General features: G+C 52.8%; 1 protein-coding gene across 5 annotated transcripts; it reads right to left on the bottom strand.

The window, feature by feature from the left end:
- On the bottom strand, positions 1–26,791 carry FAM118A (family with sequence similarity 118 member A). Of its 5 annotated transcripts, none has more exons than XM_055563951.1 (10): positions 26,484–26,791; positions 25,780–26,258; positions 13,215–13,328; positions 12,180–12,435; positions 8,804–9,025; positions 7,355–7,483; positions 5,987–6,272; positions 4,080–4,112; positions 2,311–2,394; positions 1–1,193 (listed from the first exon to the last, which is right to left on the bottom strand). In XM_055563951.1, the coding sequence occupies exons 3-10, from the start codon at positions 13,259–13,261 to the stop codon at positions 1,174–1,176; spliced, it is 1,077 nt and encodes a 358-aa protein (XP_055419926.1). In that variant the 5' UTR covers positions 13,262–13,328; positions 25,780–26,258; positions 26,484–26,791; the 3' UTR covers positions 1–1,173. The 5 variants fall into 5 exon arrangements, with proteins under 5 accessions (XP_055419926.1, XP_055419768.1, XP_055419637.1 ...); XM_055563793.1 differs by lacking the exons at positions 25,780–26,258; positions 26,484–26,791 and adding exons at positions 17,858–17,944; positions 22,926–23,182 and having other exon boundaries at positions 5,987–6,378; positions 12,180–12,432; XM_055563662.1 differs by lacking the exons at positions 25,780–26,258; positions 26,484–26,791 and adding exons at positions 17,858–17,944; positions 22,926–23,182 and having other exon boundaries at positions 5,987–6,378.
- Between the last annotated feature and the right edge of the window lie 222 nt (positions 26,792–27,013).

Consider the following 27,013-nt stretch of genomic DNA (forward strand, 5'->3'; position numbering starts at 1 on the left):
TTGAAGATAAAATTTTATTTCTGACCAGAGTAACATAAAAGATTTGTTTTCCATGCTTCAAAAAAGAAGAAAAAAAAGGTCTTAAGGAGCTCTCTGGCTTCTCTCTCACTCCCTACACATCCCAAGTTCCCGTTTGCTGTTCTTCCCTTTCTCTAAACCTGTGGGGAGCTGTAACATGGGAGCCTCGACACAGAAGCCACGCAGGGCCAGTGTCAGGGTCATAGAGCAGCTCGGTGGGCACAAGTACACAGCTGCCAGATGGCACACTGTCCGCCCCGCGTGAGCCCTGACGTTCACAGTGTTCTGACAAGTCTCTGTCAAGTCTTCACTGTGCAAATCCGTGAATATGGGCTGTGGGGAGAGGAGTTTAAAGAGATAAGAACAGAAAGGGACCTTACCCCATAGAATAAAGGCTAGGAGAGCTTGGTATTTTAAGTTTAAAACTTGGTCTTGGGCTCGACTTATGATTTGTCAGTTATCTGGAACATGACGCACCTGGACACCGCCCTGTGCTTTTGAAAAGGGCTCCTGCCTCTTGGAGACGTCACTTCTTAGTAGTAAGTAGATTTGCCCTTCTTTAAAAAACAAAGGAACTAAGATTACAGAGCTCCAAAGAGGCCCCACAGATCTAGGCACTCTTTAAACACCACCCTCACTTGTTGACTCAGTGCCTCCAATATCCATTCATTCTTCAGTAGTTAACAATATAATATCTAATTTTTTTTCTACAGTAACATGTTTCCACACAAAAATTATAAAATTTAAGTGTCTAGTGTCTTATTTTCTCTTTGGCAACTACTGTTGCCTGGACAGTCTTTACTCTCCCCCTTGTATTAGAGGAAAAAGACCGCCTGACAAAGAGGCGTGTCACATGGGAGCTGGGAACACCAGGTATGTCCCTGCCCACTGCTTTGGTCCTTGAGGTAGCCGTCTTATCAGTCCTCACACAGGATACCTGCTGTGTGCGCACGTCACCTCGCGAGCACTTCAACACAGCAGACTCCCCTCACCCAGCTTCCGAGGGCACATACCCGCATGGCTCTCAGGGTATTTGATGGTTTAGGATCGAGAGAGCCTGTGTGGAGTTCTCTAACATTCGTCCTCATTGGGGATGGCACTGTGGTTACAGAAGGCTGGTTTTCAAGTTGCAGCTTTTATTGGTTTTAAAAGATTTCAAGATCCTCCAGCGTCATCTGTTTCAACAAAAAGAAAGGAATACCACATTAAAGTTGATCTGAAAAAAGTCTTTGCAATGGGATTTCTGTTTCAGAAACTTTACAATTTTCTTATGTGCTAAAGACTTTGAAAATACCTCCATAACAGAAACAGTGGCTACTGTCTAAAAATGGCTTTCTGACTTATAAATACCATCAGAGGACAAAATCAGTTATGACATTAGATTTGCAAAGCTCTGTGGAAATTTCAACCCAGGAATAGGAAGGCCACTCCCCTTCTTAGTGGGCTGGAGGAGGGGCAATTTCAACACATATCCAGCGGGAGCCTGCGGACTAGCAGGTCAGCGTGTGTGCATGACGGGGCTGCCTGCAGCTCTGAGGATGAACCTGGGTCTCACCCACACACAGCGGGACAAAGCTTTCCGTAAGGAAGACTAGACAGCGTTCTAGATTCGGACAGAGTCTAGAAAGGAGGCTGCTGGTGTGGGCGTGGCCATCCCCAAGGAGCCCACCGGCTGGCTTGCCCAGCGCTCTTGAGCAAAGCCCACCAGCCAGTGTGCTCTGCTGCCCAACAGGCACACACACCACCACTCAGAGGTCGGCCCGGTGGGGGGAGAGCTGTGCACGTGCAGCAGCAGCTTCCACACGACTGATGTGAAAAGTCACCCAGGCCACCCTTGTACACACCAGCAGGTGACCAAGGAGCCCCAGACGTGGGGAAAGAGCAGCAGCAAAGAGTGTGCAGGGAAAGACTGTCCTGGAGGGCTGGACACTAAGGGGGCATAAATTAGGATAGTGGCCACCCCTGAGTGCTGAGGGGGTGACTAAAAAAGGGAGGAGAGTGGGGTGGGCAGGCTCTTGGCAATGTTTCATTTGCGCAGGAGGTGACTACACGGGTGGATTCATTCACTTTGTGAAAACTCCCTGGGCTGACCGTACCCTTCATGTACTTCTCTCGGGTTTTTCTTTAGAAACACGCTAACTTAGAAGATGTTTAAAGTGGGTCTCTCTGGGCAGCTGGAACAATGTACGCATCACTTCTTCCCCCCAGAGCCAAGGGACGCACAGCACGGTGACTGCCAACACCTCCAAGCAAGGCCGACCTGCAGGGGCCCAGAAAGGAGAGGCCGCCTACCTGTATCTGACTGTCTGAGTTTCTTTGAAACTTCAATTCCATTTTCTTCTAACTTCCTCTTTGCACAGTCCTGGCATGCATTCCCTGAAAGATGAAAACTTTTATTAAAAAGCTTATCTAAGAGTGGCTATCATCGAAAAGAACATGAATAACAAATACTGGCAAGGATGTCGAGAAACGGGAACCTCATACATAGCTGGTGGGAATCAATCTAGTGCGGCCACTGTGGAAAACTATCACGCTTTCTCAAAAACTAAAAACAGGATTACCATTCGATCCAGCAGTCTCCCTCCTGGGTAAATACCCAAAACCACCTCCCAAAACCCTTAATGAGAAAAGATGCACGCACCCTAGTGTTCACAGCAGCAGGATTCAGCTGCCACGACACGGAAGCAAGTGAATGTCAACAGATGTAGATAAGAGAACGGTGTGTGTGCATGCACACGTATATATAAAATGGAATGCTGCTCAGCCATAAAAAAGAAAACTGCTATTTGCAGCAACATGGATGGACTTCGAGGGCATTATGCTAAGTAAAGTAAGTCAGACAAGTACTGTAGAATATCACATGGAATTTAAAAAATATAACTAGTAATACAACAGCAAATCAGATTCACAGATACAAAGGAAAAAACAGTGGTTACTAGTGGGGAGTGGGGAGGGAAGGACAGTACAGGAGCAGAGGATTAAGGGGCACAAACTGTTAGGTGTAAAGTAAGCTCTAGGGATGTATGTACGACACCAGATACAGCCAGTATTTTAAAACTATAAATGGAGTTAAACTTAAAAAATGTGAATTTACTATATTGTACACCTGTAACTTATATAATATTGTACCACAACTATACTTCAATTGAAGATTTTTATTTAAAAACCACTTATCTAGTCTAGAATTCACCCTCCAAGGACCAGTTTGTATATCTGATTTTACTGAAGCACTGACCAACTAATCCCTGTGGTTAGATACAGATGTCTATCAAGCTACTGCTTTTTTCAAGAGATGGATGTTCTGGGAATCAAGAGAAAGCAACTAAAACAAATGGGTCCTTTCACACAGAAATAAGTTAGAAATGGAAAGCTGAGTGTAACTGTTTAATAATTCCTAAACCAAAGCCGTCCAGCACTAACCAGTTTCCATGTGTGGCCCTGCTGAGGTGGGCAAGGAGCCCATGGCTGCAAGGCCCCTGCTCCACTGACCGGAGAGAAGCTCCTTCTAACCCCACTGACTGACCAAGGTGGGGCAGCCTGGCACAAAATTCACCCAGGGTGAACACCGGGGCCCACCGAGTTCGCTCATAGACTGTCAATTCATAAACGGGCAGAGCTGAGCCCTGTAAGAAGCGTATTCACATTTCAAACAAGTAGTAAATAGAAAAGTTTACATGAACACTCAGAACCTTTGCAATTAAAATGTCTGAAGAGGATGAGTCAAAAATTAACTATTAATACATCGCGGACCAAATGGCCTGATACAAATAGACTGTCCAGTTCCCGGGGCCTCTGGCTCTGGGACAGGACAGGACGCCTGGCGCCAGCAGGTGGCCGCAGTCTGACAGAGCTGAGCCGCAGGTGAAGGGCTGTCTTTTTAACCCCTTCATGGTGGCAGGGACCCTCGTGAAGGTGCTGCTATTCGTCCTCTCGGAGGGGGCTGTCCTGACACAACACGGGCTAAGTATTTAATGTGAAAAACACTTCTCTGATTATTTTATAAGTGAGGATAAGAATGTATAAAGAAAAACCAGGCTGGTGAAAATCAAGATCTGCTTTACCCAACAACGTGGTGCTGTCCACTCGATCGGCATCTGGAGAAGAAAGGAAAACAGTCAGCAGAAGCCGCTTGACAGCTCTCCCTCCTCAGGCCACGGTGGAGCCGGGCGAGGCTGGCCGTGACGCGGGGGGCCCTGCCCAGCCTGAGGTGCGCTCACCACGCGGGGCTGACTCCTGACCCTCCTCTCCACCCGGGGCCCACGTGAGGGCTGAACCCACGATGTGCGACGCCCCCGCGCCAGCCGGGCACCATCACAGCTGCCCCTCCCGGCTGTCACCAGTCCACCTCTCGTGCCCAACGGGAGAAACACCTCTAGGCTGTACCCACACACGTGCTTAAAGACACAGTCACAGATTCTAAGTCCAAACGACCTTCAGCCCCCGGCAGCCTGTCAAAGCCACTCAGCTGCTAGGGTCTGGGAAAGGGGCCTGAATGAGGACAGGAATCCCCTGCCAAGAAAGACACACGCAGGAGGGAGCCCCAGGCGAGGTCCTTGGAGGTAGGAGGGGGCGGGGAGGCAGAAGCCGCTGCCAGCCCACCCGCGTTGGCAGGCGGGCCTGTGTGGGGCACCCCGAGGGCACGTCCGACTCTGCTGTCAGTCCAGGGCAGCTGAGTCGCCTCTCTGAGCTTGTCTCAGCAGCTCTAAAATCATCTACTTAGTAGCAGTGGATTTGTTGTTTAGGTACTCAGTCCTGTCTGACTCCGCAACCCAAGCGACTGTAGCCCGCAAGATTCCTCTGTCCATGGGATTTCCCAGGCAAGAGTACTGGAGTGGGTTGCATTTCCTTCTCCAGGAGATCTTGCTGACCCAGTGATCACACCCACACCTCCTGCACTGGCAGGCAGATTCTATACCATGGAGTCACCAGGGAAGCCCAGGAGCAGCGGATACTGCGACTAAAAACGAAGTAAGGTCAAGAACATAAAAGTCACGGCAACATGCGACGTGGCAAGTGTCAGCTCCCGGCTCTTCTCTTAGTAAAAACCGCCACCCTAATGACACTGTCATTAATGGAAATTCAACTTAAATTGGCCCGTTTTGCTAATTACTATCAATTACAAAAAGGCCTAGTGGGAAGAAACTAAGCTGCCAGATCATCCGTGCATTGTGTTCGCGTGATCTTTGCATTCTCTAGGCTTCAAGTTCATAGCTGGTCATGCCCAGGCAGCTCTGTGGTTAACCCACTTCCACCACCTGTGGGTGACTGTCTGGTCTCCTATTAGAAGGACATACGAGCCCACACAGACCTCTCCAGGTCTGCCGTCATCCATGTTTTATGATACAAACTCCAAGCCACGAGCTGCCCTGATGGCAAGAGGACCAGCCGAACCAGCGCTCATGTATCGTGGCAATTCCTGGTAGATGATCAGCTCCCCAGAGGAGGGCCAAGGAGAATTACTTAAAAGGGGTGCTGCCTTCAGCAGAACAGGGAAAAGATGTTATTTGAAAAAAGAAAGAAAGTCTTCGTGGAACTGTTCTGTGCTGCAGCGGTTGTTAACTATTTAACATGCAGTGTGACAGGATAGAGGTGTGAGACGGCTGCAGGTTGTCAGGGGCACAGCTGGCGGAGCTGGGGGGCAGCTGTCTTTCTCGGTTAAGGTAATCTGAAGCAGGGCATGTCATCTGAAACAGGAATAGACGTGTACAACTATACGCACACTTTTAACTCAATTTACAGACTATTACCACCATGCCAATAACCCCAATCTTCTATTTTTAAGTACACAGAAACATTTTTTTAAAGATAGAAGACTGGTGAATCTAATGGTATGTAAAATTACTTCTCAATTTTATTTATTTTGTGGCATGTAATTTATATCTATAAAAAGGGGGGAAAATGGAAGAATCCTATTGGTTTTATACATTGAAAGGTGAAAAAGCAAACACACAAACCAGACAAGCCGTACCTGGACTTCGCTGCTTGCAGATCTGAGTGGCGAGGTCTCGCACGTACCCTGGGAAGTCGTCGAAGCCATCCCCGTAGGACACGACCTTGATGCCGTGCAGAAGCATGTCTGCCTGATGCTTGAAGAAATGGTCCTCGCTCTCCTTGAGCACCAGCATGTAGTGCTCCAGGTCCACCTTGTTGGGCACTGAGTACAGGAAGAGGGCCTGGAAGATCTGGTCGCGCAGCGTCTCCCCGCAGCCCACGAACAGGAAGGACTTGGTGCGGTACAGGTTCTGGAGAACTTCCTGCGAAAGCACCGACGAGGAGACTGGGCTCGCCGATGGTGAGCGAGCCCTCCCGGCACCAAGTCACCTGTGTGCGATGCTGAATTGTCGCTGCTCCCTGGCGGGCCTTGCCCGAGAGAGAGCCGCAGAGGAGCAAAGTGAGGGAGGCAGAGGGAAGGGAGGGGGGCCTCGTCCTGGGAGCCAGGGTGTCGGCCAGGCCCCTCGCCGGTGGTGTGCTGCCCACTCCGCCCACCCCGCCCCTGCAGCCAGCGCAGCCTCTTAGTTCAGATCCTCCAGAATCACACACAGTTTAGAATGTTCAAAACATACGATAAGGAGATGGAATTTTTTTTCAGTTCAGTTATGTGCACACACCTAATCCCTGGAACTGACCTGTCTCAACGAATGGAGGATGGCAACTCTGAGGGCAGGGCCTGGTTTGTGGAGTGAGGGCAGGGGAGCTCAAGGGGGCAGTGATGGTCCCCCAAGGGTGGGCACAGAGGGTCAGGCAGGAGCACAGGCAGGTCGGCACATCACTGACCCAGACACCCAGAGAGGCTCAGTGTTGGCCAGGACTGCCCCTGCCCGCCCATGGCCATGCCAAGGTAGCAGAGGGGCCCAGCCCAACACTCGTCACCACCCCATGCCCGGGGACAGCAGCCAGACCATGAGCTCCAGAGCGAGTCACTGAGGACCCCCTTGGCTTCTAAGTGCATAAAAAGCGAGTTCACAGAAAGCCACAAGGCAATTTCGCCACACCTCCTTTTGTCTATGACATCAAAAAAGCCTTGCAGAGAATGAAATTCGAAAACGAGGTTTGGAAAGAGACTGCTAAGTAGGGAAAGGAAAGGAGGTGCATGGATGGACAGAGAAGAGGAGCAGGAAGGGGCGGCGGGAGGAGAGCGCGGCGACGGTGGCGGGCCTGTGAGTCGCCCTCAGGAAATGGAGCCCTGTCCCTGGGCAAGAGGCTCGCTCGAGTTCATGGAGCCTCTGTTCAAGGTGCCCGAGGAGCGGGAGGCCTGGACCCTGCTCAGTCCATCCGCGGCTAGCGGCCCCCACACAGCCCCAGGGGCACAAGCAGGGCCAAGTCAGGGAGGGCGTACCATGACCTCTGGGTCTTGAGTGACGTCTTTATATCCCGAAGGGTCCAACACCATCCCGCAGGGGTCGGTGTATAAGCCGTGGATGTGAAGAACTCCATACCTGATGTGCCCCCGTGCCCACTGAAGGACCTGGCGAAGCACAAGCGGGCAGAGGGAACAGAGACTGAGAGGGGAGCACCTGCAGAGACTCGTGGTTTCTCAAACCCACCCTGACGTGTAAGTAAGAGAGATGCTTTGATGTATTATTATCTCTTTAAACCTAAGAGAAATTCAGCTGTTAGGGCTCGTTTTGGCTCGTTCTGCTGTATTAAAAAGAACTTCTCCATTTAGAGACCAAGACGGTTACACAGAAAATACCTTTAACGTTTTATATAATAACAAATGGCTAAGACTGATGACTTTAGGGAGATTATGAAAGCTTTCTGTTCTAAATCACGTTATATTTTCATTACTGTTAGGCGTACACTGATTTTACCCCCTGAAATATATATACATACAGAACAAATAAGTCATCAAGGAGCTCTCTCCTGGCTTCATGTCAAGATACAGAAGGAAGGTCCTGGAGAAGCTGCGTGCCGTGTACATCCCTTCTATCTTCACACTGGGGACCTTCCCGTCAGAGCGCTAGACTGACCCCTGCAGACCAACTGACACTCCCGGGCAGAGACGCCAGAGCAGGCTCCCTGCCACTTGCAGCTCATTTCTAGAGGCTCCAGGGACCACAGTGAGCAGCCCCACGGACGGGAGCGCGTGGCTCAGACGTGGGGACGGGAGCGTGTGGCTCAGACCTGGAGCGGGTCACTAACGATTCGGGGGAGGGTGCAAACCGGAGCCCCAGCACGAGGCGTCAGCCGGGCGGCCCTTGGTGGCCCTGTGTGAGGAGTGGGGCTGGGACCGACCCCGCGACCCCTGAAGTGAGGGAGGAGCAGGCAGGGACGGTGTAAATCCACAGACACACACACGCACCGGAAACACAGCTGGTACGACGAATCAACCTCAGTAATAACAGAAATAAAAGCATAAAATGGGCGCCCGTATCCGATGGGAGACATGCACAGAGTTGGGTTTTTAGCAATGCCACAGGCTGGCAAGATCAGGAACATGGATGACCCTCTCACAGCTGTGCTGTGTAAGGGGGAACCCTTCTGGAGAATACTCAGGTAATTTATATCGTCTGTCTTTAAAACGATCATACTCTTTGACCCTAACATTTTTCTAGGAACTTATAAAAAAGGGTAAGAATTTCCAGTGTAGCATTGTTTATAATTGTGGCAATATGCTCACAATAATGATAACCTCATCTCGTAATGAGATTCCATGTAAAACCACGCTTCTGAAGACGGCTTCGTGACAGGGACACGCTCACAGTACGACGGTAAAGGAAACCCGCACATACAGACTTGACGCGCATCGCCATCGCAGCACACCACTCACTCGCACGCCCCGCACCTTGGTCTTGTCCTTCAGGTCCAGCGACTCCATGGGCTTGCTCTGCTGCTGCCCGAAGATCTCCAGCAGGTTGTCGTAGTTGGTGGTGAGGACCATGGTGCCCCGCTCCATCAGGCTCAGGATGGACTGCAGCACCAGCGGGTTCTGGATGTGCCGCTCCAGGTCATCGAAGACCTCCATCAGGCAGTCCTGGAAGAAGCTGGGCTTGGCGTCGCCTGTGCGCTGCAGAGAGGAGGACCGGGGTTACAAGACGTCGTCTCTCCACCACCACCGAGCCCGCAGGCACGAGAGAATAGTCTAGGTGCCAGAGAGACACCTGATGCCTTCAAACTGTGGAGCTGGAGAAGCCTCTTGAGAGTTCCTTGGACTGCAAGGAGATCCAACCAGTCCATCCTAAAGGAGATCAACCTTGAATATTCATTGGAATGTCTGATGCTGAAGCTGAAACTCCAATACTCTGGCCACCTGATGTGAAGAGCTGACTCATTGAAAAAGATGCTGATGCTGGGAAAGATTGAAGGTGGGAGGAGAAGGGGACGACAGAGGATGAGATGGTTGGATGGCATCACCAACTTGATGGACATGAGTTTGAGCAAACTCCGGGAGTTGGTGATGGACAGGGAGGCCTGGCGTGCTACAGTCCATGGGGTAGCAAAGAGTCGGACACAACGGAGCCACTGAACAACAAGAGAAACAGTAGTCTTTTTTACAGAAGAAAAAAAACTGCTGACCTCATAGAGTTTATTAAAACTCTGGAGGAGGGAGACTGTGCCAATATGCTAGTGAAATGTCAACAGCAATCAACGCTATCAAAGCAAAGCAAGAAAAGGGGCTCAGCCTGTGGGGGAGCGGGTGGCCTGGTCAGAAAGCATCGGGAGGGCCGCTGATACGGGACTTTGACCCCAGAGCCGAGGAAGAGGCGGCTCTGGAGAGGGCACGCCCAGCAGGGATGAGCCTGAACGAGGGCGCCTGGCACAGGTGGGGTCAGACGGGTGACCCAGAACGACACCCTGAGGGCCCCACGGACCTCAGGGAGGCCTGGGCTCTCCGTCCTCGGGAGCGACAGGGGCCCCGGGCTGGCGGCGGGCATCCAGTGAGGGACAGCGTGTCACGCTGCCGGTGCTGCAGAGCCCCCAGGATCAGGAGTGGGACAGGCCCCGGGATGCAGCGCGCAGGTTGGGGGGCCGTGAGCAGAGCTGCTCGGCAGAGCCGCCGGGCAGGGCCCACGGGGAGGCGAGCGGACCCCTTAAGAACAGTTTGGGGTGCTGGGCGAGGAGGCCCGCGTGACCTCGGGGCGCCCCAGCCAGCCTGGGCCTGCAGCATGCATGCACGAGCGTCCACAGGACCCACCGCCCTCCAGACTGTGCCCCTCCCCCAGCTCGGGCTCCGCTGCCAGATGCTCCGATCCCCGCCCCCGTTTCCACGGGCCTGCCCTCAGGGAGTCCCACTCCTCCATGCTCTTGTGTGAGTGTTCCCCTCCTTCTCCCCTGAGAACCGGCTTGCACGTCCCTGGCACCTCACTTCTGATCGGTGAAGACCTGGCGGACCTCACTGGCGTGTCTCTCAGCTGCACGTGTCACAGCGCACGTGGGTTCACGCCCAGCGACCCCTCTGGCACCACAGTGTCTGCACGCTCCGTCACCTCCTCCGGGGACCTCCACACCCCGAACCATAGCAGGACCAACAGCCGGTCTCTTTCCAGAAGTCCTCCACCTGCCCGACTCAGCACCCCGGCTCCCGGGAGGCTTCGCCCCACCAGGACCCACCACCACTAACCCCATCTCTCACTCCCCCGCTGGCCTACCCCACCGCACAGCTCAGACTCCACAGGGTGTCATGACCTGAAGTTACTCCTGAAAACGCCTGCAACTTCCCAGCCCTTCCAGGCTCCGCTGGAATCCCCAGGCAGAACTCCACCTCCGGGAAAACCGACTCCGCACTCACTCCACGTCCCTGCTCCCAACCAGCTGATCACTGGAGAACACCACCTGTCTGACTGGCTTTACTTTAACTCTTTATGGAGGTGCTCAAAAATACACAAAGGAGTAGAAAGGATAAAGCCCCAAACGCTCATCTCCCTTGATTAACCTCGCATCAGACCTGCCCCTCTCTGAGGGGACGCCCTCGCCCGAGGCCCCAGGCCCGCCCACAGCCCCCCTGCCCTGCCCCGGCCCAGCAGCCCTGGCCCTCTCCCTGCCGAGGGGCCCCGGGACGGCAGACTACTTTGGGCTCTGCGGGTGACGAGCTCTGCGGCCGGTACTCGGCTGTCCGGAAGCATGAACGCAGCCCTAGACAATAAATAAATGGACGCAGAAGCTGGTTTACTCAAACCAGCAGTAGCCACCCGCCCATGATGTGAGCTGCCCCGTGTTTAACACCACACCCACACCTGGCACCATCACCCAGCTGAAGCCTTCCCAGACTCTGGTAAAGCCACCTACGGCTACAGGCAAATTCTGGCTGATGCCGCGACGTGATGGTCTGTGGCACGTCAGACCCCGCAAGGAAGGACACACGGCCCTCCTCTCCTCCCCTCCGCCGGAACGCTGACATCACTTAGGCAGGAGTCGGGCAGCCAGCCTTGGGCACGAGGTGGAGGCCGCGCGGGCGGGCAGCAGGGCAGCCTGTGCCCCTCCCAGGTTTTCATGTGAGAACGTAAATGCCATCGGAGTCAGGCCGCGCACTTTCTCCGGGTACTAGCTTTTCTCGTCTGCGCATCTCCCTACATCTCTCTGCCCCGGAGGCGACAGCTGCACATGTTCACACGCGGAAGAAGCGCGCCTCGGCCGCGCGCGCAGGCCCCGCCCCCGACGCCGCGCGCCGGCCCCGCCACGCCCTCCGCGCGGAGGGCAGCCTGTTCCGGATGACCCGGCCGCGCCCTGTGGGAGCTCCCCACTTTCTGCACCGGCCCGACTGGCTCCAGGCACCACTCAGCGGGCGCGCGCCCCTACGCCAACCTCCCTTCCTTGCTGGGTCCTTTCCTGAGGAGACAAAGATGGTCTGTCCTCTCAATGACATTCTGGGGACGCACCTGTCGTGTGAGGAGTCGCGGCTGGCCTGCTTAGGCCCAAGCAGAGCTGGCGGCCGCGCCCCACACTGCACCAGGACGAGGTCACTGGGCCGGTCCCCAGAGCAGCCCGCTGACCTCCCTGGGACGAGCTCCCTCGCCAGGCTCTATCTGACGTGGACTGGCTTCAGGGCCCACACGGTGCCTGGGACCCCCATTTAAAGGGACGCTATTCTGATGAACTGAAGGACTACTGGCTCCTGAGCCCAAATTGTGGAGACAGTTAAGCCCCAGACTCCCGGTTTACCAGCCTGGCCCCAAGCCAAGCTGCCCCAGAGGTCCGGAAGCACTGACCTGGAAAGCACTTACCGGGGACATCTTCCGGATGAGGTCATGGGCGACCACCAGCAGGTCCCCGTCCTTGGTCACCTTTCTGCGGAACTCGGCCACGTCCCCGGGGTGCAGCACCTCCAGCTGCTCGGCCGCCTCGATCACGGCCTCGATGCAGCTCCTCCAGGAACACAGGGCAGGGATCCCCGGGGCCACCGCCGCGCTGACACCAGTCCCAATGACCAGGAGCAGCTCCTGGGGCTGTTTCCGGATGAGGCTTTTTAAAAACTTTCTGCTTAAAAACAAGGGAGGGGAAGAATGAAAGCCAGCAGGGAGCACGGCCACCGCGAGGGCGACACTGCAGCCCACGAGCATCCGTGAGGACGGCCCGTGAGGACGGCCCATGAGGGCGGCCCGTGCTGGACACACGCCTCGCGCCGCCACACGAACCACAGGACGAGCCTGTGCACCGCTCTTCACGTTCATTTCCCTTTCTGTGCGTCCCTCTCACTGGCTCAATCCTCATTCCGTGAGGGACATGGGGGCTGTCTTGTCCATCTCGAGTCCCCGTGATGTTCATGAGAGTGATGCGTGTATGTAAACAAAGAAGCTCAGCAATTTAAATTCCTTTAAAACTGCCAAGAGCTTGTAAATACAAACTATGACGATAAATGATCCCTGATTACAGGGACAGGAAAGAAAATCCCTAGCAAAATGCAGGTCCTCCACGACCCACTCCCCGGCAAGCACTCCCTCCTGCATTACTTCACGGAGGCACCACCTGCCCATTTATCGTCAGAGATTTCTTTCCTGCAAAGCACGACACCCTCCAGCCTTAGAGGTGACCCTCTGAGGCCCTGCTGCTTGGTGCGGAGGCCAGGTGACAGCGGCTTCCTTGGGCAGAACGAGAACTGTCTCCTGGGATGCCTCTTACATTGATGCAAAGCCCCTGAGACCATGCCCTGACCCAGTGTTACTGGCCCCCGCGGAAAGCCAGTAAGCACTAAGTAACACACGAGGAGATTCGCGGTAGAGGCTGTACACCCGTGTGAAGGTGCAGTCGACGTCATTTACCTTGACTTTTGTTCACTTCTATTTGTTGTCTTTTCCACTGAATCCATCTGTGAGTCCTAAACAGATTCAGAGGCAACTTCTATTTCCCAGATGAAAGTCCTTTTCATCAGTACCCTGGAAGAGAGATGAGGATGGAATTAAAATCAAAGGTCCCAGAGCTCTCTCTAAATCAGAATTACTGAAAACCATCACATACAAAATTGGAGAAGGCAATGGCACCCCACTCCAGTACTTTTGCCTGGCAAATCCCATGGATGGAGGAGCCTGGTAGGCTGCAGTCCATGGGGTTGCTAGGAGTCAGACATGACTGAGCGACTTCCCTTTCACTTTTCACTCTCATGCATTGGAGAAGGAAATGGCAACCCACTCCAGTGTTCTTGCCTGGAGAATCCCAGGGACGGGGGAGCCTGGCGGGCTGCCGTCTATGGGGTCACACAGAGTCGGACACGACTGAAGCGACTTAGCAGCAGCAGAAGCATCACATACAAAAACACAATCCAAAACGGTTCCTAAGCCCCAACTCCTAATCCTGTGACTTATCAGGCCAGGTGCCCCGAAGCCCAACTCCGGAGGGAGAAGACAGGAAAGGGAGCTCAGGGGAAGGAGGCGGCACGACGGCCCAGGGCCGGGCTTTGCGCTGTTCCTTCACCACTCTGCTCCACGACCACTTCTGGGGACATGGATGCCAGGGGCTTATCACAGGAGGGAAGACACGCCAGAGGACAACAAAGCAAGCCACACAGGTCCCCAGGATGACCCTCGCTCTCGGAGGCACCGAGAGGTTTACTGAGACATTCCAGGACGTGCCAACAAGTCTTCCAAGACGCCAGGCCTCCGCCTGGCCACACTGAAACCCAGTCCAAAGGAATAGTCTGAGTCCAAGGTCAACTCTTAACTCACATAAAACAGGACTCTCAAACCAGCTAGGTCTCTATTGCCAATCTCCGTATTCTACCACCTTTCCAGAATCATATTGCCTCCACCAATTCTATACCTAATATTTACTGTAAAGAAGGAAATATACAGAAAAATAAAGATTAAAACACCCATAATGCTACTACCTACAAGCACTGACTGTTAGCATTTGTACAGTTCCCTCTAGATTTTTTACTTTAAAATGTTTACATCATTCGAGACCATAGGTCGTATCTTACTTTTTCATGCATTTTAATAAAAGCATTTCTTTATGTTACTCAAAACTATTCATAAAGAGAAAAAACTAAAGGGAAAAAAGGAAGAAAAAAAAACTGTTCATAAATACAAGTGTTACAGCAACATGCGTGAATTTCTATCCTACTGAGAGGCCATCAGGCACTTCATCCACCACCCCGCCTCCCTGCTCCCCGCCAAGGCAGGACATCACTGGAGCTCTATGACAACCACCTTTGCACACAAAGCTTTTATCTACTTTGAAATGATTTATTTAGGAGAGATTTCTGACAAGCAGAATTGCTGAGCTGCAGCATATGAACCCTGTAAAGTATCAGCACATGCTGCCAAAATGCTCTCCAGAAAAGTGGTCAGCAGAACGCCTAAGTGCCTGCTGGGCAAAGCCCAACTAGCACTAACCGAAAACCACCTTTCCACATGTGTAATCTTTTTTCCTCCCTCCTCATTCAGAACTGGGTCACTAAAAATGATTTTCAAGGAAACAAGGCTTCATCAGTCTAGGAGCATCATTAGACTTTAAAGAGGATCATAAGAATATCCCCTGAAATGGACACAGGCCTGTGTAGGGTCCTTTGGGCATCCCTCCCCACCCCCCGACCCCCAGCCCGGGGGAGAGGGCGCCAGGGGCCTTCCCTAGATGCTGGGGCGGGCCTGCGGGCGAGCTCAGCACTGCCCCCTGGCGCCTGCCCCTGTGCCCAGGCGCTGCTGGGCCCTAACTCCTCCCGAGTCGTCGAAGGTCAGCTCGGTCCGTTTTTGTTTTCGCTGCTGGATGTTTTCTCAGGAAAGGGGAAATACTGAGCTTTCCCACTGTGCCTGATAATCCCGAGTATAAGTGACCTTGGGCCCCAGCCTGGCGATTTCAGTGACTGGCCTAGCTCTTCACACAACAGGAAACCTTGCTAACACACCAAGTTCTGCAAGCTCGGGAACCTCTCAGAGGAAAAGTACTCTGGACTTAAACTCGAGTCAGAGAGCTCGGGCACCGCGAAGGCTTTCCAACCTCCTCTCTCAGCGGGGAGCTCAGGGTCCTCTTCGCTCCATCCTATGAGAGGAGTCAATATAAGACACTCACCGGCTGATGAATCTACGCCACTTCGCCACCTATCTCACCCTGCTCTACACGACAGTTTAGAATATTGTCTAATATTCTAGACAGTGCCCAGACTGCAGAAGTCACAGCCCTAAACTCTCGCCACTGTGAAGAGCTTTAGAAATCTCTCTCTCGTTCTTTCAATTATTGTTCAGCTGCTTTTGATGCTCCTTTATATGTATGCTCATAGATACAAACTGAAAACCTAAATACTACATGTACACTTCTGCAAAAGAGTGTGAACAAATTACACTTTTGTGGGCTGGATTTAACTCCAAAATGAAGTGATTTCCAAGTTTTCCTAGAGAACAAACCATCGCTGCGGGCACTGAGTGCTTCTGTAACAGGCGAGGGCTGGTGCTCCTGGGCGGCCGGCTGCTGGCTTAGGTGCTCAGACCTCGCCCTCCTCCTAGAGGAGGTGATGCAGGCCTGGAGCCAGCTCCCCAGCACGTCCAGGCAGATGAGCCTCCAGACACGATCACTGACGGCTACCTTTAAGGATCACACCCACTAACACAGGAAGTACCCGATCACATTAAATCTCAACACAATAACTATGCAGTGATGAACTGCATAGCTGCCCATATTTAGACATTCACAGTTCATTGTAACACTACATGTTTAAAGACATTACCTCATTTCCTGTTCTTTCAGCAGCAGGATTATCAGAGCCAAACCCCACAGTGACTAGAAAGTACCCCAGTCTCGCCTTGTTTCTAAACCCAGGGCCAAGCAGGAGATCTCTGCAGCACTGAGTACCGGATCCTAGAAGTCTCCACAGGACGGCGAGCCTCTGGCACTCCACCCCCAACCCCAGCACCATTCTCTAAACCCATCAGCTTCCAGACGACGACGGTAACAAAAGCCTCCAGAGACCTTTCAGAAGCCGCATCTTTCGGTTTCCCTGGTGATCGTGTCGTCACCGCAGTTTGCAGGCCCAAAGCCCAGTCATCATAGCAACCCATTCCTTTTTACAAGGACCCAACAGCGTTTTCTGAGAGCAAAATCCGGCCCCAACACAGATCTGTATAAGCAGTTCCTGTCCTTTTTATCCAAAGTCATGAATAGAATTTTGAATAGGATATTTTCTGCTTAAATTTGAGATTATGAGCATTTTATGAATGAACTTCAGAGTAGTCAGAGACTGCCTTACTTGTTGAATGCCTATATTCCACCCTAAATAAATGTTCATCTGAGTCTAACGCAAAACACAACAAACTATACACACCACACTAGTTCCTTAGAGCTAGCAGAGCAAACCCCGCTTCCCAGCCCCCTAACTCCACGTGCCAGAGAGCTAACCCTCCCCTCACTGCGCCCCCGGTCCCCTGGCCCTGGTACAGTCAGCCTCTCGCACTGACGCCGGGTTGGTCATATGACTTCTTTGGCCGACGGGATGTCGGCAAACAAGCAAGCAGGTATGTGATAAGCACACTGATGCTGGAGCCTGCTCTCCTGGAGTGGAACTCAGCCTTGTCCAACCCGGTCTAGCCTCCAGGACAGCTACCAGTGGAGAGCACCACCAGCTGGGCCAGCCAGAGTCCAGCTGAACCTGGCCGAGGTGCTGAGCCCTGAAACACTCATTCCCGCACACCCCACTCCACACATCGCCAGAAAGAGGAGAGGGACGGGCAGAAGACAAGAGTACCAAGATAAAGAGAGAAATGAAAAAAAAGCATGAATCAGTGAGTGAACGAGTCACAGTTTTGAGGGGGAGGGAGAAAATGCTTGTCAAGAACAGTATTTTATTACAAGTTGTTGTTTTAGTCGATCAGTCGTGTCCGACTCTGGGACCCCATGGACTGCAGCCCACCAGGCTCCTCTATCTATGGGATTCCCCAGCCAAGAATAGTGGGGTGGGTTGCCATTCCATTCTCCAGGGGATCTTCCTGACCCAGGGACAGAACTGTGTCTCCTACACTGGCAGGCAGATTCTTTACCACTGAGCCCCCAGGGAAGCCCTTTATTACAAGTAGCATAATAAAAAACTTAAAATCACTTTCTATGACAAATTACACCTTCGATCAAGTGCAAACCATGAAACAGAAGTTTCAAATCTGTGGGATCCTGAAAAATATCCTTAGCAAAAGTCAATTTCTTTCTATAAATGAATTATCACATGGCTCTTGAGCAGTATAAAGGAGCAGAGATAAGCGGGCATGTGGTAAACATGTGCTCAGAATACATTCCTCTTACACAGCAAGGGATGGAACATCGCAAATATTCATGAAAATCTCTAAATGTTGGCTTTCAACTCCTGTTCCCAATCCATAGGGCGCTGGAGTAAGATGCCCCCAGAATTTGTGGGAAAAAGTCACGCCCCTTTGACTATAACAACTTGATTCAGATGAAGGCCTGAACAGGCAACGCAGCAAGCTCTTACCCTCAACATCCCCGCTTGCTCCTGTTATCCAAGGAACCCACGCTGAGGAGTGACTTCGACGCCTGCTGCCCTCAGGGGACAGGAGACCTGGAAATGACAGCTGAGTGTTATCCCTGTGTGGTTCCTAAAGACTGGAATGTCCTTACAGGAGGCCAAACCCGGTGACTACACCCAGGCGGGTCTGCAGGCCTCTGGCCACCAAGCAAGCCCTTCCTGTCAGCAGCTGGCAGACCACCTGCCTCACCTGGCTGTTAGCATCCCCAGGCCCTTCAGTCTAATGTGACTCCCACAAACTGCCTTTTTCGCAGCAATCTGGTTCCCCCAGCTGACCTGGGAGGGGGCCACAGAAGCAGAAGTCACTGGGCAACAAGAGGAAGTTTTCAAGCACTAATGGATTATCTGGAATCTGCCTGACAGCGGTTATTCCTGGTGAGTTTGGTTGGCCTAATTAGGTTCATTTGAGCTGAAAACGAGCTGCAAAAGGACAGAAACCAAGCTTCCAGAACCGCAAAGGAGAGGCCTGGCCTGAAACCACAATGCCCAGGGCCACGGTAGAGAAAACAGGGTCTGGAGACCAGAAGCACCACCACTCTCTGAACCTCAGTTTCCAAATCTGTCAGAAGGGAATGCCATCATCCCCATCACTGACTGGCTTCTCCTGAAGGTTTTAAGCCAAGGCCGGGAGGCACGTGGCCTGAGGACGTTTCTCTACCACTGTCGCCACGCTGCAGCCAGCCTCTCTCCCTCAGCATCAGCAGGCTTTCACTTTAACACTGCTTCCCCACAACTACATACTCATCTAACCTGGACTCTGGTGAAAATTGACCGCTTGACCTAGCCATTTCTAGTGAGAGGTCTCCAGGATGAGCTGTTTTTTCCCCGAGTTTCAGGAAATACAAAACTTCAATTTGAAAACACGCTACTTAACCAAACGCTTTTTATTCAGTCGACATAAACTGCAGCGGAAAAAAAATTCTTATTCTGTTAGTGATCGAAACGTGTCCATTTGCTTCTTGAAAGCAACTGCAGAGTAGCCTGGGCTCATCTGCTAAAACCAAGAAAACAACAAAACCCACCGCTAACGAAAAATGTACAGGGCACCGTTTAGTTCAAAAAGCAGCACTAATTATTGACACCTTCTACACCCGTTAGATCCGAGGGCAAACACTAAGCACTTACAAGCACGATCTCATTCAAAGCTCCCCATGACCCTGTGACGTGGCTCTTATTACCTCTCACCTGGCCAAGGCTGACAGTAAATCCTTTCAAGAGGCCAACCACCAAGATAAATGCAGTCGTCCCAGTTTTCTCCAAACATCAGTGCGGCTCAGATGGCAAACAAACACACCTGCCCTTTTACTAGGAACACTGCCAACAGCTGAAGTGTTCACTAACAGTCTGTCCATCGGATATGACACGCTGTACAACTCAAAGAGACACGTTACTCAATAATAAGCCAATAATGGTAAAATGTACCAGTACAGAGGCTAAAGGCATGCTGAACCACCAGCATTTACCCATCCCAAGAGGAATAAAAGATGTTCTATTAATAGAAAGCAAACCTCCAGTGAAATCTAAAATTATAGAACTGCAGAGTTGGAGGAGTCTTAAAGGTTCTGGGATGTCAAATACCCTACTTTACAAATGTGAAAATTGAGACTGAGAGACAGTGTCCTGGTAAAGGTCCCCCAGGAAGTCAGGGGACAAGTTATACTCACTCCTGGCCCAAGCCCCATAATCCTGCCGCAATCCCAGGCACCACCTGGTCCCACTGTGACCCCCAGAAGTTCATATAAGGCACTAATCTGTAGCTCTTTTTACCACTAAACCTTTACAAATATTAGGGCTTCCCTGGTGGCTCAGATGGTAAAGAAATCTGCCTGTAATGCAGGAGATCCTAGTTGGATCCAAGGGTCAGGAAGATCCCCCGGAGAAGGAAATGGCAACCCACTCCAGTGTTCTTGCCTGGAGACTCCCATGGACAGAGAAGCCTGGCGGGCTGCAAAGAGATGGACACGACTGAACAACAAACATTTCCACTTTACAAGTATCAAACCACACAGCGTGGCTGGTCTACGGGTTCACCTGTTTCCTTGCTCCATTCATTCTCCAGGAATGCTGAAGGAAACAGCCACCATCAGGAAAATTGAGAGGCAGCAAGAAGCGGCCTAGGGGAAAACAACCAGCTCACAAGAGTTCTGTTGGGTCCCTGCCTGCGGCTTATCACGCAATTGTGTGTGTTAACTTTAGCAGAGACAGATAAGGAGGGCTCAGCCAGGAAACAAAACCACCTTTGGAGAGGACATCACTCTCCTGGAAAAGAGACCTTGAGGCTCTTTGCGGGAGGAAGCAGGATCCAGCGCGCAGAGTCCAGTCCTGACAACTGAGTGTACCGGCTGAACGACTTCAAATAGGGGTCAGTTACTCTGCCCCTCTGAGCTGTGTATTTCCTTTATCTTATATCTCAGGGTTGCTGGAACATGAAAAAAGCTAACATTTAAACTAGTAAAGCCTACGACAGTGTGATTCCCCTACACCCCATGCAGGCAGTGGGTATTCTTCCTGGGTTTATTCAATTAAAATTAAATAACAGTTCAATTCAGTTCCTCGGTGACACTAGTCTCATTTTAAGTTCTTAAACTCCACGCAACCCCATGTGTCGAGTTTACTGGAGGGTACCAACACAGAACATCTTTATCATCACAGAGACTTCTATTATCATACTGGGAGAGTCTCCCTGCCCCTCACGCAAGTCCAGACCTCCACAAACAAAAGTCATGTGCCTTTCTCTTTTAAATCACTCTCTAATCCACACCCTCTGCCACACCTTGCGGTCCTCTCAACTTGTCTAGACTTCTGACAGCTACCCTACTTCCGGTTTCAGCCCCTCCGGTCCCAGTCTCCAAAGTGACGTTTCTGACACAACACATCTGAACTCTCAGGACCCCCAAGCCCAGCTAATAAACCAAATCTGCGATCTGATTCCACTCCTGAGACCCAGCCTCTCCTCCCTGCGCCCCCCCCCACTGTGCTCCATGTCCATCTCCTGCGTGGAGGCTGGACTCACCCTGACAAACAGACAGTCACCCTGATGCAGTCCTAGGTGACCTATAGGCAGAAGGACCAAACCTCCCCTAAAAAGACTAACAAGTTCCCAACGCCAGTCCCCAGGCAGAAAACTGTGGGCTGAAACGGGAAAGAGCAGGACCGGTCTTTGGGTCCAGACTTGACGAAGCCAGCCATGCGTGAGGTCCTCGCCAGCAACACCCTGGTCCAGGTCACCTCCCACCTTTCCCGTGGTCTTGCTCCCTCCAACCAATTCTCCGGCACCAGACCCAGTGACTGTTCAAAAACACAAAATCTATCTTCACTCTGCTCCTCAAAACCCTCGACGGCCCCCCACTCCTTTCCAGTACCAAATCCTCTCTGCTGTGCTGAGTTGCCTCAATCATGTGTGACTGTGACCCCATGAACTGTAGCCCGCCAGGCTCCTCTGTCCAAGGAATTCTGCAGGCAAGAACACTGGAGTTGGTTGCCATTCCCTTCTCCAGGGGATCCTCCTGACCAAAGGACTGAAGCCGGGTCTCCTGCCTTGCAGGCAGATTTACCGCTGAGCCACTGGGGAAGCCCCCAGATCCTCCTGCTTTGGCCCTGACCCCCTTGGCCCACCTCTTTCCTGCCCCTCCCCATTGCACTCTAAGCTTCCCAATTTCCTTCATTCCAGTGTCCCTTACTCCAAACACCTCCCTCACTCCTCTTGCACTGATCAATGCCCACTTTCCTTCAGCTCTGAGCTGGTCTACAACGCACTCGGGGGGACAGTGAAAGCAGTAATTCAGGAAAGGGCCAAGGGCATGGGGCCTCAGGGAGCAAAGCTGGATTCTTCCCACTTCAGATTCTAACTGCTTGAGAACCTTGTTCATTAAGGTCTTCTTCCTCCAGTCAGAGGCTTCCCTGGGGGCACAGTGGCAAAGAACCCACCTGCCAAGCAATAGACTCAGGCTCGACCCCTGGGTGGGGAAAATCCCCTGGAGAAGGGAATGTCACCCACTCAGGTTATTCTTGCCTGGGAAATCCTACAGACAGAGGAGCCTGGTGGGCTAGTCCAGGGGGCTGCCAAGAGTCAGATACAACTTAGCAACTAATCCACCACCACCTTTATCTTGATCCACCCCAAGCCCCTCACCTACTTAGCTCTGCCTCCCTCCACAACACATCTGTTCTCTAGGTGCTTCTGTGGGGCCACATGAGCCTCAGCAAAGGGCATTAAAAGTTAAACACTGTCCTGCTTTGGCCTCAGTGCAACCGTCAACACAGTGCAAGCGCCACAGCCCCCGCCCGGCCACAAAGGGCCCTCAGCTGACTCATTACACACCTCCACTTCTTTTATACTAAGAATTTACAAAAACCCGGGAACTCTTTCACAGATGCCGGATGGGCCCACAGACCGCAGGTTTGAGAAGCCCAGACTCCAGACCTGCGTGGACAGCGTGCCAAAAGGGACTGAACCTCAACGGCAGGTGGTGGAGGGTGGGGACAGCAGTCTAGGAATACGGGGGGCTGGGGAGAGACGGCATGGGGGGTGGGGGGTGGGGTAGCTTCACGGCCCAGGGGGGTTCTGAAGAGGCCTGGGGAAGGGAAAGTCAGGGACAGTCGCTGGGGTCCTGAAGGAATCTGGGGAGGTCTGGAACTGAGGATCCTCGGGGGTCCCGGGACCCTGAAGCGGCGGCAGGGCCTCAGGGGGTCTCGCAGTCTGGGGGGGTAGAGTCCTGAAGGGTTTCGGGCGAGGACTCTGAAAAGTGTAGGGCAAGAGGTGACCGGCGACCCCCAACAGGGTCTCGGGGGCCAGGGGCGTCTGGAGGGGCCGGGGCGGACCCCGGGGGGCTGGGGTTCCTGAGAGAAGGGTTGGGGATGGGTCTTGGGCACCGAGGTCCGTCGGGGTCCTTCAGGCGGCCGTGGATCCCGAGAGTGGCCGGGGGGTCTGGAGGGGCAGGGACGGGTCCTGAGGGTCTCGAGGGGGCCTCCCTCCACTCGGCAGCCCCGGGCCGCCCCCCGCCAGTCAGCTCACCCCACGGCGCCTCCTCCGGCTCAGCGCGTCCAAGTCTCAGGGGGCTCCGGACGGCCTCGCGCTGGGGTCGCCTGGCCGAAGGCGATCTGCGGGGAGGGCGACAGCGCGCGCGCCGGAGCCGGAGCCGGAGCCGGAGCCGGAGCAGGAGTCGAAGTCGGAATGGGAGGCGGAGCTGGAGAAATCAACGCCCCGCCGCCCTCAGCCGCGACTCCAGCGAGGCCGGCCGCAGCGCGGCCGCAAAACCTTCCCCCGTGCGCCCGCCCCCGCCGCGCGAAGGTTCCACCCCGAAACCAACGGCCCGGGAGCCGCAGGCCCCGCCCCCTGAAGGCCCCGCCCCCACCTTTGGCGCAGGCGCGGTCGAGTGCGCCGGGAGCGCGGTTCAATTCAGTTCGATTAGTCGTGTCCAACCCTTCGCGACCTCATGGACTGCAGCACTCCAGGCCTCCCTGTCCATCGCCAACTCCCGGAGTTTACTCAAACTCATGTCCATTGAGTCGGTGATGCCATCCAGCCATCTCATCCTCTGTCGTCTCCCCTTCTCCTCCCTCCTTCAATCTTTCCCAGCATCAGGGTCTTTTCAAATGAGTCAGTTCTTCAAATCAGGTGGCCAAAGTATAGGAGTTTCAACTTCAGCATCAGTCCTTTCAATGAATAGTCAGGACCGATTTCCTTTAGGATGGACTGGTTGGATCTCCTTGCAGTCCAAGGGACTCTCAAGAGTCTTCTCCAACACCACAGTTCAAAAGCATCAATTCTTCACCACTCAGCTTTATAGTCCAATTCTCACGTCCGTACATGATTACTGGAAAAACCATAGCTTTGACTAGACGGAGTTTTCTTGGCAAAGTAATGTCTCTGCTTTCTAATATACTGTCTAAGTTGGTCATAACTTTTCTTTCAAGGAGCAAGCATCTTCTAATTTCATGGCTGCAGTCATCACCTGCAGTGATTTTGGAGCCCTAAAAAATAAAGTCTGCCACTGTTTCCACTGTTTCCCCATCCATTTGCCACGAAGTGATGGGACTGGATGCCATGATCTTAGTTTTCGGAATGTTGAGTTTTAAGCCAACTTTTTCACTCTCGTCTTTCACTTTTCATCAAGAGGCTCTTTAGTTCCTCTTCACTTTCTGCCATAAGGGTGGTGTCATCTCCATTTCTGAGGTTATTGATATTTCTCCTGGCAATCTTGATTCCAGCTTGTGCTTCCTCCAGCCCAGCGTTTCTCATGATGTACTCTGCATATAAGTTAAATAAGCAGAGTGACAATATACAGCCTTGATGTACTCCTTCCCCGATTTGGAACCAGTCTGTTGTTCCATGTCCAGTTCTAACTGTTCCTTCGTAACCTGCATACAGATTTCTCAGGAGGCAGGTCAGGTGGTCTGGTAGTCCCATCTCTAAGAATTTTCCAGAGTTTGTTGTGGAAGCACAACAGAGGCACAACAGAGCCCGCAGTCAAAGGCTTTGGCGTAGTCAGTAAAGCAGAAGTAGGGCTCGGGCGGAGCTGAGACTCTGGCTGGCCCCCGCCTGCAGGTGCTCGCAGTGTGTCCTCAGTTTCTACAATGGGCGCAGGCATACTTTGCAGAGACAGAGAGACCGACTGTGGGGCTGGCGAAGACTTGAGAGTCCCTTGGACAGCACGGAGATCCAACCAGTCCATCCTAAAAGAAATCAGTCCTGACTATTCATCGAAACGACTGATGCCAAAGCTGAAGCTCCAGTACTTTGGCCACCTGATGCGAAGAGTTGACTCATTGGAAAAGACCCTGATGCTGGGAAAGAATGAAGGTGGGAGGAGAAGGGGATGTCAGAGGATGAGATGGTTGGATGGCATCACCGACTCGATGACATGAGTTTGAGCAAACTTCAGGAGTTGGTGATGGACAGGGAGGCCTGGCGTGCTGCAGTCCATGAGGTCTCGAAGAGTTGGACACGACTGAGCGACTGAACTGAACTGAACTGAACTGAGAGACCATTAAGTGGGATCGGAGGCACCTCTCTCCAGCCAGGCCCCGCACCATACTCATGTGCAGCTTCAATTCTCCAACCCGAGATGGGTCCAGACCCAGGGGGATCTCGGGTCCCCTGCTTGCCAACTGCCTGGCTAAAAGCTCCAGCTCACTCCACTGACCCCGGGTTCTTTTCCTTCAGAGTTCTCACAGCCCTGAAACTACATTCAGTGGTTATTTGTGTCTCCCCAGCCCTCCCAGGGGGAGCCGGGGCCTTGTTCCCGGTGTCCACTCCTGGGAGCCCACCCTCCACCATCCTGCACCTTGGAAACCAGAAGCTAGGACAGCTCTGGGCACACGACTGCTGCCCAGATGTCGTGAATGAGTGAGTGTCCACCCGTGTTCTTATCAAGAAATAGACTCACCCGGAGACCGGGAATGGGACCGACTAGGGTTCGGGTCTGTGAGTCTCTGGGACATGCCCAGCTGATTTCGTGTCTCCAGTTGATATTCCTCTCCTCCCTTGTCTGCCCCGGAAGCCTTTCCCTCCCCTGAGCAAGACTTAACCGGATCCAAAGCCACTTGCTCTTGCCAGCCTTCCCATGTTTCCTGAATCCACACTCCCTACCCCGCCCAGGGCAGCCAGAGTTAATGGCTATTTCCTCTCTCCTTAGCACTTTTTCTTTGCTCTCCCCCACCTCGCCCCCTAGCTGATTTTAAACTTGACTAACACACCCCACCCTGTCTCCACCCCCACAGGAAGCCTCCAATTTGTGGAGGAAGTTCTGCTTGTGAGTTTCAGCAGCCTGTGAACTCTCTGGGGGCCCCAGAGCACTGTGGGGGCCGCTGACTCAAGCCACCGAAAGAGGGGGAGACGTGGGATTCCTGTGGACGCCAGGACTTACCGGAGATCTTTCCTGTGTTCCTTTAGGCCTAGGAAGAAGGTGAGGAAGTCACCGATGTTATTGTTCCGGATGGAGAACACTTAACCGTCACTGCGTTCAGTCTCTCCTGCCCTGGACGAGGAGTCGGGATGCCGTGTGTTTCGGTTCCTAAGCGCCCGTGTTACCTGAAAACTGGGCTCACCTCTTGGGGGGTGTCAAGCCAAAAGACAGCCAAGCCAAACAGTGGGAGAAGGAAGGATTTATTCTCACTTGCAGCAAGTAAGGAAAACCATCAGGGGTCTTTCCAAAGCAGTGTCTCCCCGAACAGCAAAATTGGTGAAGTATTAAGCTAAGGGGACAGGCATCTTCAAGAAGGGGCTTGAGTAGAGAATTCCGCACTAAATGGGGGCAAAGGTCAACAGAGTCGGAGCCTTGGTTGATTGAGGTCAGGAAAGTCAACATCATCTTTCCATCCTCCCCCTGGGCGGGGTCCTTAGTTCCTGCAGATGGCAAAGATGGTATTACATTATGGGCTTGAGTTCAGTTCAGTTCAGTTGCTTAGTCATGTACAACTCGTTGCGACCCCATGGGCTGTAGCCCACCATTCCTCGTCATGGAATTCTCCAGGCAAGAATACTGAAGAAGGTAGTCATTCCCTTCTCCAGGGGATCTTCCCAACCCAGGGATCGAACCCAGATCTCCCGAATTTCAGGCCGATTCTTTACCATCTGAGCCACAAGGGAAGCCGAGGACGAGCTGGGACTCCGTTCTATCATCGACTGTTGTTTCTTGATAGCTTTTCCCTTGTTCCCTCACTTGTCTTAAGATCCTTGATTACTGAGATTTGTTCAAGGGCCAGGCTTAGATCCCCAAAAGGTTTAAGCCAAAAATGGCTTCTCTTCTGTCAAGAAAGCCACACCTGGTTCTTTCTTCAGGGACCCCCTTCCCTATATGATTATACTCCTGCCCTTAAAACACAGCTCCTGCCCTTAAGGTCCCAGGCCCCAGCTTGGATCTTATAAACAGGACCCTGTGGGCTGGGTGTGTCAGAGGTCAGACCCAAGGTTCAGTGGGGTCCTGGGCAAGGTGTGACAGGGTGGTGGAGCTGGGATAATCAATTCAGCTCCAGGCAAGGCACAGGGTGGAAGTCTCAACCTCCACCAAAAAGCTCAGCCAGGAAGCCTTACCTGGCTTCCCGATGGCTTGGCATGTAAAGTCCACCAGCAATGCAGGAGATGTAGGAGATGCAGGTATG

Source organism: Bubalus kerabau, chromosome 1 (genome assembly GCF_029407905.1).
Source record: "Bubalus kerabau isolate K-KA32 ecotype Philippines breed swamp buffalo chromosome 1, PCC_UOA_SB_1v2, whole genome shotgun sequence".
NCBI lineage: Eukaryota > Metazoa > Chordata > Mammalia > Artiodactyla > Bovidae > Bubalus > Bubalus kerabau.

Coding starts and splice junctions, on each gene's coding strand:
- FAM118A (XM_055563731.1), bottom strand. CDS start 13,261: ATGGATTCAGTGGAAAAGACAACAAATAGAAGTGAACAAAAGTCAAG. Junction 9,026..12,179: donor TCATCCGGAAGATGTCCCCG/GTAAGTGCTTTC, acceptor TCCTCTCTGCAG/CGCACAGGCGACGCCAAGCC. Junction 7,484..8,803: donor ACCTGAAGGACAAGACCAAG/GTGCGGGGCGTG, acceptor GTGCTTCGCCAG/GTCCTTCAGTGGGCACGGGG.